General features: G+C 31.2%; 2 protein-coding genes across 2 annotated transcripts; one reads left to right on the top strand and one right to left on the bottom strand.

The window, feature by feature from the left end:
* Nucleotides 1-441: 441 nt before the first annotated feature.
* LOC108206559 (auxin-responsive protein SAUR24) lies at nucleotides 442-1,268 on the bottom strand. Its single transcript, XM_017376899.2, has one exon. The coding sequence runs from the start codon at nucleotides 1,100-1,102 to the stop codon at nucleotides 620-622; it is 483 nt and encodes a 160-aa protein (XP_017232388.1). The 5' UTR covers nucleotides 1,103-1,268; the 3' UTR covers nucleotides 442-619.
* Nucleotides 1,269-8,956: 7,688 nt separating this feature from the next.
* LOC108206354 (Golgi SNAP receptor complex member 1-2) lies at nucleotides 8,957-13,814 on the top strand. The gene is made up of 6 exons (XM_017376627.2): nucleotides 8,957-9,220; nucleotides 9,828-10,018; nucleotides 11,905-11,994; nucleotides 12,090-12,155; nucleotides 13,386-13,515; nucleotides 13,613-13,814. Exons 1-6 carry the CDS (start codon nucleotides 9,091-9,093, stop codon nucleotides 13,708-13,710), a joined length of 705 nt encoding a protein of 234 aa, XP_017232116.1. The 5' UTR covers nucleotides 8,957-9,090; the 3' UTR covers nucleotides 13,711-13,814.
* The last annotated feature ends 2,689 nt before the right edge of the window (nucleotides 13,815-16,503 follow it).

Here is a 16,503-nt window from a genome sequence, read left to right as displayed (position 1 = left end):
AGTCGCAACCAATCTGTTATATTTTTCATTTTTAAACTTCTTAAAAAATTATATTTCAATTTTTCGAAAACAATATATTAATTTATACCCCACGCTATTCACCTTTCTAAATTTAATAAAATATTAATTAAGCAAATAGACAATACGCATGATTATCATTTAACAAGGTAAGGTGAGATTTCAACGTCCAACCAATTAGTATTAAGTGAGCTTTGACAATACAATTTTAGTTTAAATTGCTTTCGTTTTAAATATTATGTCCTACTTCTTTTACACACACCATCAAAATAATGAATAATATGAAATTATTTGCTAAAATGTCACCGTGGTTTAACACCTTCATGTTCATCTCCATTGAGTAGACAAGGACGAATTGTAATACTAGATTTATAAAAATAAACTTATAGTAGATTCTATGCAAATGACGACCATCAAATTAAATTAACCGCAAAATTTCAAACTTGTATACGAATAATATACAAACCCGAAACACAAAAGTAAACCTAAAGTACAACTAGGCGAAGAAAATTCTAAAACCACCCGTCATGGATGCCTTGTTTTCTAATCATAGTCGTCATCATCATCACTAAACAAACCCCCTTCCAGAACTCCACCACAGTCACTTCCACGTCATCATTTTCCGGCCACCTCTCCCGGCATCAATCCTCGTCTTGACGTTCTCAAACTCCGAGATCCGACAAGGAATCGTGAGCCCGCCCGGATGATCGAACCCGAACTCCTCCTCAGCCTCTCTCAAAAGCTGACCAAACAGCGGGTGGTTACAGTATATCACAGGCACTAAAATCCTCCTCAGCTCACCATCTTTCTGGCCCACGTAAACAGCGACCTGACCCTTCGGCACAGCTCTCGGCTTTTCTTGAAACGGCTCTTCGAACACGGGCATGTAGCCCTGACCCGGAGACTTTCCACATATAGCCCTGGCTTTTGTTTTCAAGCGGCTAAAGATCTTCGAAACTTGAGACCCGAATTTCCGATCCGAGTCGAGGCGAAGGTACTTGTAAGGCGATAGGGTCTTGCGATAAAGACGCTGGAAGAGGGTTTTGACTCGGTGTTTGAGGTAGAAGCGGCGGATCTTTTTCATGGCGCTTATAAAGAAGGTGGGTTTTGTTTAGTTGGGAGTGTTGTTCAGGAAAATGGCCATGAATTGGCTTGGCACATAGTAGAGTGGTACGGAGAGAAAATATGGGAGAGAGATGGGGGCGTGTTTAACATGCCTTGTGCTTGCGCAACTGTTTTTCACTACATTGGAGTTTCTTATATATAAGTAGATTATTTAGCGCGCGTGCAGAAAGGTGGGAGAGTGAAAATCAAACAAAGTTGGTGGCTGATCTAAATTGTTGAGAAAAGGATAGAATTACATGAGCGTGGATATAAGAGATGAGAGACTAATCAAGATTCAGTATTTATAGAATTTATTTGAAAAAATTTATAAATTTTAATCAAATTAGAATGTGATTGATAAATTATTTATTTTTTTTTGAAAAATTCAACCCAATTCTTTTAATAATCGAGAATTGCTTTGAAGCACCCCTGCTTAATAATATAGAATTGCTTTGAAGCTAAACCCTTTTTTTTTTTTTTTTTTGACTTGAGCTTTGAAGCTAAACTAATACCTTCGTATTTAGATGTATTGTATTTGTCGTGTAGCATGATCTCGACGTGCACAATTTTTAATTATTCAAGAACGAGTCCCTATTAATAGTGGAATACTATATTAAACTAATTGACTCCTGCTTTTGATCAACAGCTAACGTGTGATTCAAATGATTGTGATTTTATTGTGTGGATATACAAATGCCAGAAACATCTCCTAATGCTAGAGGGAGATGTCTGCGTTTTATTGGGTGTGTTGAGTTCCAAAATTGACCTGCACTAACGGAGCAGCAGTATATATTCCAGCCTCCGTATAAAATCAACAAGTTTTTATGGCATATACAGGGGCCGTTTTACGTTGTTCTTAGCGTTTTTTGACTTTTTACATAAATAATATAAAGTGGGTGTTTGGCAACCCATTTTAAGCAGGACTTCTCGGCTTATAAGTTAGAAGCACTTATTCCTACCGTTTGTGTAAAAAGTCAAGAAGCATTTATAAAAAGCGAGGAATGCTAGATTTTGTTTCAGGACTTCTACTTATTTCTCAAACACTTAATCACTTATAAGTCTTATCTTGCTTCTAACTTCTACTCCACTTATTTATTTTAAGCAATAAACACTTATTTTAAACTCACCCAAACGGCCCCAAAATAAGTGCTTCTAACTTACACATCCACAAGCTGACTTTTAAGGAGTGGCCAAACGACCCATAATCGTTAGGTTGTAAGCTTTAAAATCTGTTTTCAAAAGTATATTAGCTCCTCTCTGAATTAGAATAAAAGATATTACGTAAAGTTGTTTTCCGTAAAGTTCACGTAGCATTTTCTTATTTCTTGTTTCAAAATTTTCCTTATGAACAGAATCACGTGCACACTTCTAAGTTCTAAGTTCTACCGCACTATCGCACCCTAGCTCCAACGAACAGTTCCGTGGTCCTTTCTCAGGCTTCTGGCAAAAAGTCAATTTTTAGCGCCTCCTCCCCCCTCTCTTTTCTTCGCTAAATTCAATCTCTTATTTGATCATTGCCGAATCATCTTTCGGCCTTATGACGTGAAATTTAAAAAGGAAAAATCACTTACTTTAAGTGTTTTATCTCTTCTCCTAGGTGACACTGTTAACAAATATTATATTATGTATTATTTTGTTTATACTTTTATGAATATAAATTATTTTTAAGAATAGAAAATTAAATGGAGAATGAATATAATTTGAAAATGATCACCTTAAATTACTAAAAACTAATAATACTTTATATGTTTGAAAAGTAACAAGAGTCCATCAGATATGTTTTGACTTGTACCTCTGAACAGGGACGGAGGCAGGGTATGGCCGAATGGGGTGGTTTTGGCCCCCCAAAACCTTCCCCAAACTCTTATATATAATCAATTTATATGATTAAAATTTGTAATTTGTAGTATTTTATCCTCCTAAAACTCATGATTTTGTAGTATTTTGTCTCTAAATTTTTTTTAATAAAATTTTGCCCCTGAAAATATTTCTGATTCCGTCCGTGCCTCTGAATAAATGTTTAACCATTCGACGGATACTTTTTAATAGCGGTAGCTTTCCCGGTGTCCTAATCTCTAGGTTTCCTAACGTAGTGTCATAAATCTAATTTAATTTAACCTAATCATCTACTGTATTCGACTATATATTCACAAGTTGAAGATTCTCGGCTGTCTAAAATATGCAAGTAAGCTCAGTGGACGACTTTCTTGTCGTTACAAAAGTAATATACTACTCATCACAAATATGAAGACAAAAGTTTATATAGAATGAATTAGTTTGATTGTATGTAGAAATAAAATTAATCTAAGTTTCCCCCGTTCTTATCTTTTACAGTAGACCATTACGATACTAAATTATTGACCAACTTTGTCGTCGCACGAGCATCAAGATTCCGTACACAAAGAGTACACCATTTATGCTCCTTGCTCCTTAGTTTGCGGAGATTGGAGAACTCAAACGTATTCTCGCACAATTTTATATCTTAGCTGACCAAGACAAATTCGTGCACCCGAATATTTTCCTCGCAAATTCTTTTCGGTTGATATTTCTCCTCCAAACAATTCGATATTACGAATTTGAAGATTATGTTGAACTATTGTACTACAAATTATTGTATAAACTTACAAATGATATTATTTTTTTATATATTGTTAATGATAGAGATTGATCGATTAGTTATTCTTGCTAGAAAAGGGAATGATCCAAATTTCTAATTAATTTTGTTTGTTTCTTTATTTTTATTGGATATTTACATTACACGGTTGAATTTTTATTTAAATGTATTGATATTATAAATTTGAGGAGTACTAGTAGAAAATTTATCCAGTGAGACCTTTAAATTCTCTTTTTTTTCCTGGTTTAACAGAATTTTTATTGTAAACCTTTTATTTATTCCGAACTATGTATGATATCTTCGCAAAATTCCTAGGATGATTTTGTTCGTAGTTTCTTGTATTCTGAATTTATTTAGTTTTTGATTACACCTTCACCTTTAAACCTAAGATAATAATGTTAATTGTTAGGCCAGAACTGCCGATTATAATATCGACCGCGGTCACTGCTTAAAAAAAAGAAAAGAAAAAACGGAACACTAAACTTTAGTGAAGCTTGCGTGCTTTATTAATCTAATATATATTTGGAAAATGGGATTCGGACTTGTCCATACTCATGAATAATTAAGTAAATTATAACAAACATGATTGACAAACATCGGTTAATTTATGCTGTCCACCCAAATAAATCAAAAGTTTGAAAAGCGGTTGGCCGGATTGTTATCCTTTCGTAGTGGCCTCTTGGATCCACCTGATTTAAAGAAAGGGGAAAAAAGCATATAATCAGATAAAAAGTAATATCTTGCATTATTACAAAGAATCAAAGCTTTTCATGATGGCTTCGGCAAAAGCTTTTGGCAAAATTAATACTTTAACGAATACATTTTCACATTATACTTATTTTCGTGAGCTTTAACATAGCTAGATGGATGTTTGAAACCTGCAATATGCAAAGTAAATTAATATGTATGATAGATTATGGAGCACAATCCAAAAGCTTATAGGAAAAATAAGACTGGCACAAATATATTTTGTTCTTTGACGTGGCATAAAAATAATTATTTATTTCCGGTCGTTGCAGGTTCCGGTCATTTTGTTCACCCACAAGTGACATTATTTTTGTAGTGGTTACATCTACATAACTATAGACATTGACATATTAGCATATTATTGGGGCATTTGGTTCGTGGATTTTCACAATCAGATATTAGGTTTGTTCATTTTAAACTCATACTTGGTATATGATATTTTTGATACCCAACTGGAGAAGTGGGTTTGAGATGCATTTATTATTATTTTTTTATTTAAGTAATGAAATATTAATCTTTGATACAAAATTAAATCAATGATGCAAATATATATATACGACAATAATAATTTTATTAATATTTTTAATTACTATATATTAATAATTTTTTTTATATATATTGATTCCAGTACCTAATCAAACACATAATATAAGATATAAGATATGATACCTCAAATCCATACGAGCTTAGCAGTATTGGCCGAAAGATTTGGGTTTTGATCATATTAAGAGAACTGATTCAAAGATGTGTTTAAACGTCCCTGACTGACAGCGAGTTTGTTGATTGTTCCACCTTAAATATTTATTTAAAGGAGACTGAATTGAAAACTCAGATAAGAAAAATAGACTTTCTCCATTTTTTTAATATGATATTTATAATTTTTAATGCGCAATTTTAAATATCTTGAGTATTCAAAGTTTTTCAGTTTAAACTTTTTCTTCTTATCAATAAAAATATGTAATCAAAAAATTAAGAAATACTTAAAAATTTGTGTTAATTATAAAAACTTCATATATTAAAAAATGGAGAGTATTAAAAAAATTGATACAATACATCATCAGATTTTTTCTTTTACATAATATTACGTCATACGTATACAATCACTGATGTAATTTATACAATAGCATGTATTATTTTACTATCAAATATGTTTACGAATGACTTAACTGAAAATATATATTTTTCATAAATTAATCATGCATGTATGCGGGGTCGCGCATTATTATTAAAAATATTGCTCACATTTAGTGTGACTGTGTGACAAGTGAATATTTGATGTTTGGAACCTTGCACTTTTCTTTTGAACAATATTTAAACTATATTTTCAAGTTTTCTTATTTTAAAATTTATTTTAACAGGTGAACCCTATTATAATTATGATATTTAAAATTATTATAATTCAAACACACCCATAAATTGATAATCAATAGGTTCATATACATTATGTATTGCGTTGTTCGCTTTTTCAAATTATCCGGATTATAATTGATGAAATGGGTTGATTCTGAATTCAATTGTAATGGTCTATGTATAAAATAAATCAAATGAAATTATTGTTATGTTTTTATTTTTAGGAAACAGAAATAATCAGTATAAGAGCAATTCCAAGACATTAGACCTCTTAGGTAAAAGTGTTTATGTGGCACCTACATGGCATCTATGTGGCACATTTTAGATAATAGGTTAAAATTCTACACTCCAACCATTACCCCTTAGCAAAAAAATATAGATAACTAAAATGGGGTTGCTACATTTGTAAAACCTTTAAAGCTATTATGTATAATTTTAGATCATATAATTATACATAATACCATTGGAGTGAATCTAGGATCTCTTAGCTATAATTTTAGATGATTATCTATAAATCATATTATAACTAATAAATATACATAATACCCTTGAAGATGCTCTAAGTCATCAAATTATTAATTTCAGGTTACCGTTTGGATTTTGGAACTTTCAGTTCAAAGGTTTCGAAAGATTTTCCTAGTCGTGCAGTTACCCATTTCATTAAAGAATACCGAGTTGTTTGTTTGGGCTGCATACGAATGAAGTGTAAAGAAGCACAGCCGCACAGGATAAGAGACGAGAAATCATACGCTGGGCTTTGCTTCAAATATTTTTGTTGGGCTTGACATATGTACAGAATGTTTATTTGGAGGTAAAATACTAAAGGGAATATAGATTTTTTTGTCACCGAACTTATTATATTTTTAGAAACTTGCCACTCAACTAATTTTTTTTTCTTTTTAGTCACTGATGTTAGGTTCGGAATTTTTTTTGCCACTAAAGTTAGGTCCGGATTTGATTATTACCATTATATTAAATTTTTGTAGTATTATTAAAATATAGTGATAACCTGTAATATTTTGATGATTTGATATATGTCTATCTTTATATATAGTACTTTTATGTACCCACGATCGTTTATCTTCGGTGATAAGAGTTAAACACGCATTTTACGGTTTCTAAAAGTGTACTCTCATAAATTATTTTATTTTTTCTTCCGAATGAAGATTAGGGTTTGAATTTTTATACGCAAAAAGAAAATCTCATAAATCATCGAAGATTAAGTTTTCCTCTCTACTTATTTATCTTTATCTTGAAAATTATAATAAGATAAGGTTATTAAAAATTATGAGGATAAATTTAAGAGAGATCTTAGGCTGAACTAGGTGATTGAAACTTTAATAGTGAAAGATGATGCATCGTATCACTCAATTAGACTTTATTTTATCATGGAGAGCATAAATTATTTGAAGTCATTGATTCCATACTGATGATTTAATGAATTTCTAGAACTCTAATTATGATTTTTCCTGATTTTAATATTATATCACCCCATTTTATGTTATTATTGCTATATACAAAGATATAAACATACATCATATTATCAAAAAATTATATACTATCGCTATGTATCAGTGATACTACAAAAAATTATCACAATGCTAATAATCATATCCGAACCTAAATTAGTGACTAAAAACAAATCCAAACCTAACATCAGTGACTAAAAGGAAAAAAAAATTAGTTGAGTGGCTGCATACGAATGAAGTGTAAAGAAGCACAGCCGCACAGGATAAGAGACGACTGAAACCCTAATAAAGAGTCGTCATTTCTCCGCCTTCTGATCTCTATCTCTCTCACCAATTAACCCTTTCGTTCTCTCATTCCCTCTATTATTATACTAGTTTTTCAATAAAATCCAAATTTAATATTTTTGGATTAGATCTTATTGAGTACCTTGTTAGTGCCCATCTTTTTTGAATATTAGTGTTTTGGGACGATGGTGAATACTACAAAAGCTCATCTTTCACAACAATAAATTGTTCATGTTTCGGGACGTTTAGTGCTCTGGGATCAGTTTATGTGAAGGTCAGTTGCGATGCTGTTGGTTTCATAACCGATACAGGTTGGATTGCTCGAGATATTATTGTATTACATTTTAGATCAAAGAATATGAATATTCAATGTGTTAAGCGATCAGAAAACAAAACGATTATTTGTTTAATTTGTTTTTTGTTTCACAATCAAATTGTAGTTGACAGTTCGAGGGTTTATCCCGGTCGGTTTTCAATGTCCTTCGTGTTAAGCGTTTCGTATTAATAAAATCATATGTTTGTAAAAAAAGAATTAATGTAGAAATATTCATCTAAATTCTCATATATAAAATATGTTATTATCTGCATACTCTTGTACATATTTTCATAATAGAACAAATTTGTCTCATCGAAAAAAATGTGAACACAAGATTCCAGTTCAATTATAAATAAAGATGGAGCTTCTCCATTTGGCTAAATCTAATTTATAGTAGTTCAATAAAAACGGGCTGAATATATAGTAAAATTTTATCCCTCTCCCTTAAAATTTAATAAAAATTAAGACCCATCTTCAAGATAATTATTTTCTCTTTCAAAAAAGCACATTAATATTTGTTATTATTATTGAGGACTATGTATAAATAATACCAGACCTCTTTCTTTGTAAAAATTTCTCCATTTTTTCATGGAAAACTTGGCAATTAAATATTATCAAAACATCCAAAGCTAACTAAAGCTTTATATAGGAGAGTTTTGATATAAGACAAATCAATATTCACTAATTCAAATTAATGGGAATAAAGATTTTTTTTTTGTCAAATTGGAATAAATAATATTTAATAAGATATAAATTATGTACTATTCAACTAGAATGAAGTTGCGATATTTAGAATTATATTAACAATATTACTGCATATTTTGTACCGGTTAAAATATTATCTAAGTGTTATAGACATAAATTTAAGTACAGAATTTAGCAGATAATTGAGTTGACATGTGAATACAAAATTTATCAGTATTTAACAGATAATTTAGTAGATATGATTTAATTAATATTATTTATATAAAAGTATCGATTCATGGCCAATAAAAATTTAAAAAACATCATTTTGAAAGATAATTTTGTCCGTAAACCGACCATTTGGTCCCAGTCTCGCAGCTCACAATCCAGTTGATCTCTTAAATAAGAAATCAAGTGATATTACTAGAAATTTTAAATTGCTAAATCACAGTCTTAAACCGATATAACAGAAGAGCGCGATCTGATCCGAGAGCGGCCGAAGGATGGCGGGGGATCCGAATTTACAGGAATCGGGTTGGGAAGAGCTCCGCAAAGAAGCTCGCAAAATCGAAGGCGATCTCGACGTCAAGCTCTCTTCGTACGCTAAGCTTGGTGCTCGCTACACTCAATCTGGTTGCTCTCTCCACTTCACTCCCTCTGCATCTATAGCTCTACACACACACACACACACATTTTGTGTTAATTAGATATGCATTTTCATCAACGACCTATATTTACTAGTGTCACTACTTTTAATTAGTGGATCAGTTTATGTGTTTAATTTATGTAGATTAGATCTCGGTACGGCCTAAATTGCAATCAACTAGCTATATAGTAGTGTGGATCGATGCATTAGATGATCTGACTAGAAATTGGATCAGTTTTCGACTGGTTGATGTATTCAGTATTTGGAGATTTGATTTTAGGTTTTGTTTTGTAAAATGACTTATAAATTGAATAAGTATTTGATGTACAAGTTAAGGAGTGTCGTCTTATGAGTTCTGGATTAAATCATTGCCTGTGTCTTGTGTTCGATACACATTTAAGTCCTCGGGAATTCGTGAATGTTGTTCTTTAGGACAAATTTGAATATGTTTGTTCGTTATGGATTAGCTACTGTTCTATGGCCTTTTTCTATATGGATTTTCGTACGAATTAATATGTTGCTACTGTAAATTTACATTTAAGAATATATCAATGTACTTTCTCTATGTTTTTATAGAAAAACTGTTGGTTTCAGGTTATGTGGATACTGCTTCACCAACTGCTGGCAGGTCATGGCAGTCTACGGAAATGGAAATTCAGTCATTGCTTGAGAAACTACTTGATGTCAATGATTCTATGAGCCGATGTGCTGCATCTTCTGCTCCAACTACTTCGGTAACACAGAAACTGGCAAGGCACAGAGACATACTTCATGAGTTCACTCAGGTTATTGCATAAGACAAAAGACCTTAATTATTTAAGTATGACCCTGTTGTGATATTTGTTAGATACCATGTCCTTATGTTCTAGTATGCTAAATGTTATATGGTATGTAAAAAGTGCAAGTTCAGACGGTTTGGGAAAATGCATGTGTAACATAGTTATTGCGTACATTGTTGAATATTGCTAGATGTGGACATATTATATTATTAGTAAAAATAATGTATATGCTACAATAAGTGAAGACAGCTACCTATTTTTTAATATTAAATAAACATGTTTTGATTTTCTAATAAACTTCTTATGTTAGATAGCATTTAATACAAATATGATTAAAAGAAAATAATATTTTTTGAAACCTTAACCATATTGGGCCGGGCAAAAGTCGTGTTTGATCATCAATTTTTTATTTGAACAATCTGATGATAGATTTTATTACAAAATTGGAGACGGAGGGGAAGGATGAGAATGTGCGAAGGAGATTGGAGTGGATGTGATGATACAGCATGTGAACAATTTGTTGATTTGGTAAACAGAATGAAGTAAGAACTATAATCCGAATGATCTTATGTGGAGGATGGAAGCTATTTATGTATATAGATTTTTTGATCAATTGAGGACCACTAAGGTTTAAGATACTAATTATATCAGGTTTATTCAATGGCAACGATCCATCTGGGTTCGCCATTCCAGAACTACAGTATAGGACACGCACGGTTCAAACATATATAACTAAGGTTGAACACATATATGATCTTGAAGTATAGTGGTTCTCATTTTACTTGGTTATTATTTGAATCATTTAATGTGTAGGATGAAAAGCCTAAAAGCTCAAAAACAGTCATATACCCAAGTTTCAAGAGCTTAAGATCTCACAGACCAATTTCGTATTAGCAGATTTAATTAGCCACATAGCTCGACCAAGCGTTTTTACTTAGCTACATTTTTTCCTCTGTAAGAGATACGAATTGTACAATACTGATTTTAAATCTAAGCCTTCACGAGGCGTATGAATAGGAGGCATATACATTTAACCCTTACTTGGAGTGCTTTCCTTTGATTAACTAGTATTGCTTTACAGTTTAGAGATCTAGTTACTGTGCCTTGAACTTTCATCAGGTGTGACCTTTTTTACATCAAGAAAATTCAGCGAAAGGTGATAATATTTATGAAGGAGCTCATAGTGGATGGGATGATCTAGTTTGTGAAGAATTCTATGCATTAAATCTACAAAATCATATATAAGCCTAAAATGTGTAAAAATGAAAATCATATATAGAGGATGGAGGAGAAAACAAATCTTTTTTGGCTGAGAATTGAGTCTTATGAACAAGCATGATGCTGAAATACAGTTGTATAGGCAAGATTTAATAGCTTAAATTTTAAAATATTGCGAAGCATCCAGTATCAACATGTATACATTGTCATATAAGCTTGACCACCCTAGAACTCCCATTGATTCTTTCCTTGAACAGGGGATGTGAGTGACTCTTACCATAATACAATCCAAAATTTTATACTACACTTGGATGCAGCAAATGCCAGATAAGCATGTTCTTAAACTTTAAGATACCAGGCCTTTGATCAGGTGCAATTTTCATATATGGTCAGATAAAATTCAACTCTTTAGGTACAGGAGCAAAGTAATGAAATATTTGTCTTAGCAAAGATTCTTTTATTGTGTAGGCTAATAGTCAGCGTTTCTAGTTATTCATATAGGACAAAATGTTTGTTTATGTATTCTTTTTTTTTTTTTTTTTTGCTAAGTTTGTTTATGTATTCTTGTTTCTCCCTTTTAATTTTTTGCTGTTATGCGACGCTTGGTGCTCATAGTCTATCTTATTTTCAGCTTCCAATTTTGGCTTCATAAGAAATTGCTACTAATGTTACAGGAATTTAGACGAATTAAAGGAAATATACTTTCAATGAAGGAACATGCAGAACTTTTGACTTCTGTAAGGGAAGATATCAGTGAGTACAAGGTGAAGAGACATATTTTTTTTGCTTCTTCTTTCTTTATTCAAGTCATTACTTGGAAATTATTTTTTTTGGGAAGATCTAACCAACAAATTTGCAGTCATCTGGATCACCCAGGATGCAGTTACTAAGGGAGAGAGCTGCCATACATGGAAGCATATCACACGTAAGTTTTCACTGCTGTATCTTCTGGTAACAATTCATAAAGTTTACAGCTAGTTTTAGTTTGTAAAGTTTTTGTTAAGTTTGATAATATATGTTGTAAAAACAATTAACTTAACAAACAATATAAAATAGTAACCTCTTCAGTTCTTATCAATAAGGAAACACTAACTAATTATTCATATCATTAAAGAAACACTATGGAGGTATCCCTTATAAAAATCAAGCTGAATCCATGAATCTTAATCTGGGATTTCCTTGGATATGTGTTCTTTTAACAGTGATTGGGACCAAGTCATAAATTGGCAATAAAATTGTGCCCAAGTAAAGATTGATCTTTAACAATAAAACTGGCATAGGTCTTCTTATGAACCAGAGTACTTGATTGAGGTGTTTGATGGCATGTTGACTGATCAATTGAAAAATGAGACTAATTTGAGTGGAAACATGTTTGTATTAATCTAATTAAACAGGACATTATTTTACAAGCAGTATCCATCCTTTTTCAAGATCAAAGTATGACGTATGTTCCATTTGCATCTGATCGTGCACATACTGCCTATGATTACAATAATTTTGTCCAAAAAATCAGTTCCCCTGATCAGCAGAACAACTCCTGTGGTTGCAAGTGTATTTTTTCTACTTCAATCTTCTGTTTATTAATAATTCCTGCGGTTGCAATTTTTTTTTTTCCTTTTTCTTCATTCTTCTGTTTATTAATCTTTTGTTCGTCTTCGTTTGTTCATAAAGGAGAAATTGGCGATATTAATATATTCCCTACTCTTTATAACTGTCTTCTGTCTTTTCGTTTTTTGGGCTTAAAAGTTGAGGCTAATTCTCAAAACTTTATTTACCACTGGTAGCCTTCTTAAGCGTGTTTATATGCTTCACTTTTACAAGATAAAGGAAAATAGCAAGTTTACTTAGAAACTGCAAATGAAGTTAAAAGGCTATCTTTTTATCTGTATGAGAAATTCAAAATCTTTGGGTTAGTTACTGAGAACTCTGAATTTGTTGGTCCTTTAGTCTTGTATAAGCAAGTATATAATATGTGTACCACTGTAACTTCTCACAAAAAAAAGGTGTCCCCTCTGAATCTCTGATTTATACTAAACTTTATTCAGTTTTTGGTTACTAAACTACATCTCTGGATGCTCTGAATGTATAATGTTCCTTACTTTTTTTTTTCTTGCAACCATTAAAAGATTTTCATTTTGAAATTGAATTTGCACAGATGGATGAAGTAATTAGTCAAGCACAAACTACGAGGGCCGTCCTGGGCTCTCAAAGAGCTATGTTTGGGGATGTTCAAGGGAAAGTGAAGCAACTAGGCGAAAAATTTCCAATTGTTCGAGGACTAATCGGTATTCTTTGAAAACTTTGAAAACCATATCCGCAGCTTATATTTCACTTGTCTAAAATCGCCTTCCACTTAATCTTGATGTTCCTTTTTTCCAACAGGTTCAATTAGAAGAAAGCGTTCAAGAGACACACTCATCCTAGCTGCGGTGATAGCTGCTTGTACATTGTTTCTCATCATATATTGGCTTTCAAAGTAGACAGATTTTGTTATTTTTCGAGATGTAAAATTGGAGATTTTCCTGATGAAAAATGTAACTAACAGTAGTGTCATATAATTTCTACTCGGTATATTTCCTTAGTACTTCATACTGTTAGTAACAAACAGTTTAAACAAATTTAGTTGAGACACCCAGTAGAGGGAGCACCAATTGATGTTGCACGAAGAAAAGTAAACAGTCAAATACAAACAATTACGAAGTAACATCCCAAACAATTTCAGTTAATACTTGCAGAGTACAAACCACTGCTAAGTGTTTCCATTTCACAGTAGTTCCTCGCACCCTTTAAACTGGTTTGTTATATTATACATGATGAAGTATCATGTTTAGCCGTGCAACGTGCAAGTATACAATATGCATTGAACAAAAAAGGCCTAGAGTTATAAAAAGAGTTTATAGGCTTTTCATGGGGCAAGTCAAGTGTGTTTTCGAAGTTTGTTTGTCCCCTTGTTTGTGGGAGAGAAACAGAGCCGTAATCAGCAGAGCAGTAGATAGAGTAGAATTCAGAGAGTAGCTTTTGCTATAAAAAAATTGTATGAATGCACAAAGTTTTGCATGCTTATTTACACGAGTGTGTTTGTACCGACAATTTCCTGACAATTTTTAAACGCCTTTATACGGAGTATTCATTGAGTGTTTGCTTGGTTTGGGAAGCTTATGGGGGCTGAAAAGGCTATCAAGCCTATCATGCTACGCTATGCTATGCTGCCACCATTGCTCTTTAAGCTGGCTAATATTCAACCACCGTTATAGTAGCATATAGCTGGGCATGGTTTAGAGAGGAATGGTTTAGAAAGGAAAACATGTTTTCAGAATAGCCATAACAATTGTGGGACATGGATATTTCAATTTTTTTAAACTTTAATATAATATAAATCCCACTAGAACTTTTTTCTTTTAAATTTGAGGGAGCTCTTTTGAGTGAGGGCTGGAATGATTAAATTATAACTTATGATCCTTGCTAAGTATTGGATTATATAAATTTTTCAAATTTATTATTTATTAAAAATATATTATTTTTGACATATTTATTTAAATTAACATTATTAGATATAAAAACTTTTTATGTATTAATATTTGATCATATTTTAAATTTCGATTTTTTAAGAAAATCTTCTAAAATATATGTTATAATATGAATTTATATATATTTTATTTTAATAAAATCATTATGTTGTATATAATTTTCATAAGGGTAGAAAATTTCTTTAGCACCAACATATATAAGTTTGCTTGTAGGATATTAATAGGCAATGTTATGTCATAGTACACCACCATCGTAAATTATCAATTTTATTAAAAATTCTATAATAGAATACATATAAAAAGTGATTCTAATATAAAATATTATAACATATATTTATTTTAAGTAATTTAACCTTTAAAATTTGATTAAAAAAATATATTTTCGAAACTGATTCTACAACGGAATAATCTGGATTATTATTATTCTGTTATGAAATCATGTTGAGATATTGCATAGTTTTAGATGATTTTATGAATAAAAAATTGTATAATTTCATTTCGGTTTAATAATCAAAATGTGTAATTATATTCCATAAAAAAATATGATAGAGTACCAATTATATATATATTTATAATGAAGCATTAACAGAATTTTATAGAATTTTTCGTAAATTAATTGATTATATTATTAAAATTTAAAATAAATAGTTTTGTAGACAATGTAATTATGTCGGTGAGATAATCATTATATTACAAAATCAGAATAGATATGGATGTCTTTTATAGTAATATAATAACAATAATTATTAAATTGAAAAATTTGTAGAATGATAATAATATTTTGATATTTGGTGTATCTAAAGTTCTACAGAAACAGGAATTTAGTTGAATGTTTATGTTGGTCACTATTGCTGCGGGGAAAGCTCAACTAAGTTTAAGTATTGTTCGAGTTCATGACATTAATGAAAAAAGTATATAAAGGATTTAATTTAATTTTTTTGATGTATAGATAAGTGCTACAACCTACAATTATCCAGTAAAAGGTTATCTTATTTAATTTGTTTTTTCCATTTAATTATGTTTACGCTGAATGTACACTAACCTTTGCCCATTCTAAATCATATGCCTTTTGTATATGTCGAAGATGGCTATATTCAGCGAGAATGGCAAGTCTAAGAGCATCTCCAACCATCTAAAATCCTTGGCTAAAAGTTGAATTGGCTTATTTAAAATAAAAAAAATTTAGCCAACAGTTTCAAAAACTCAACTCCAACCATGCTCACATGTTGTCTATAAATTTAGCCAACCTCCTATGGATGGCTAAATTTGTCGAATCTCTACAGGTCTGTAAGAAAATCTGTAGAAAGATTGTACATCATTTATTACCATATTGAACCGATATGTTCTATTTTAACAATTTAAAATATTAATAACATACTATTTTTAAATTATAGCCAACCAATATAGCCAGTATCATTGAAGCAAAATGTCTTACAGGTTCAGTAAATTTTACATAATGTCTTACAGGTTTAATTTAGCCAACGATTATAACCAACGCTGTTGGAGATGCTCTAACGAATTTGAAATTTGTGTTTAACACGATAAAATAGCCGGGAAGTTTAAACTCGAGGCCATCATACTCAAATATTATACGAGCCAATTTGGAAGTATCCATGAATAAATTGACTTTCTCAGGATCCTACCTTGACTATTCAGCATATTATGCATGTTTAACATCCGGTAGTGACACGATATTAGAAAACATTATCTCGTAATTTATTTAATAAAATTTTTTTAATAAAAATT

This window comes from Daucus carota, chromosome 2 (genome assembly GCF_001625215.2).
Source record: "Daucus carota subsp. sativus chromosome 2, DH1 v3.0, whole genome shotgun sequence".
Taxonomy (NCBI): domain Eukaryota; kingdom Viridiplantae; phylum Streptophyta; class Magnoliopsida; order Apiales; family Apiaceae; genus Daucus; species Daucus carota.
This window is presented reverse-complemented; position numbering and strand designations above follow the sequence as displayed.

Excerpts from the sequence above, each read along its gene's own strand:
- LOC108206354 (XM_017376627.2), top strand. The coding sequence starts at position 9,091 with ATGGCGGGGGATCCGAATTTACAGGAATCGGGTTGGGAAGAGCTCCGC. Across the intron at positions 9,221-9,827 it reads TGCTCGCTACACTCAATCTG|GTTATGTGGATACTGCTTCA; the intron begins GTTGCTCTCTCC and ends TGTTGGTTTCAG. Across the intron at positions 11,995-12,089 it reads AAGATATCAGTGAGTACAAG|TCATCTGGATCACCCAGGAT; the intron begins GTGAAGAGACAT and ends ACAAATTTGCAG.
- LOC108206559 (XM_017376899.2), bottom strand. The coding sequence starts at position 1,102 with ATGAAAAAGATCCGCCGCTTCTACCTCAAACACCGAGTCAAAACCCTC.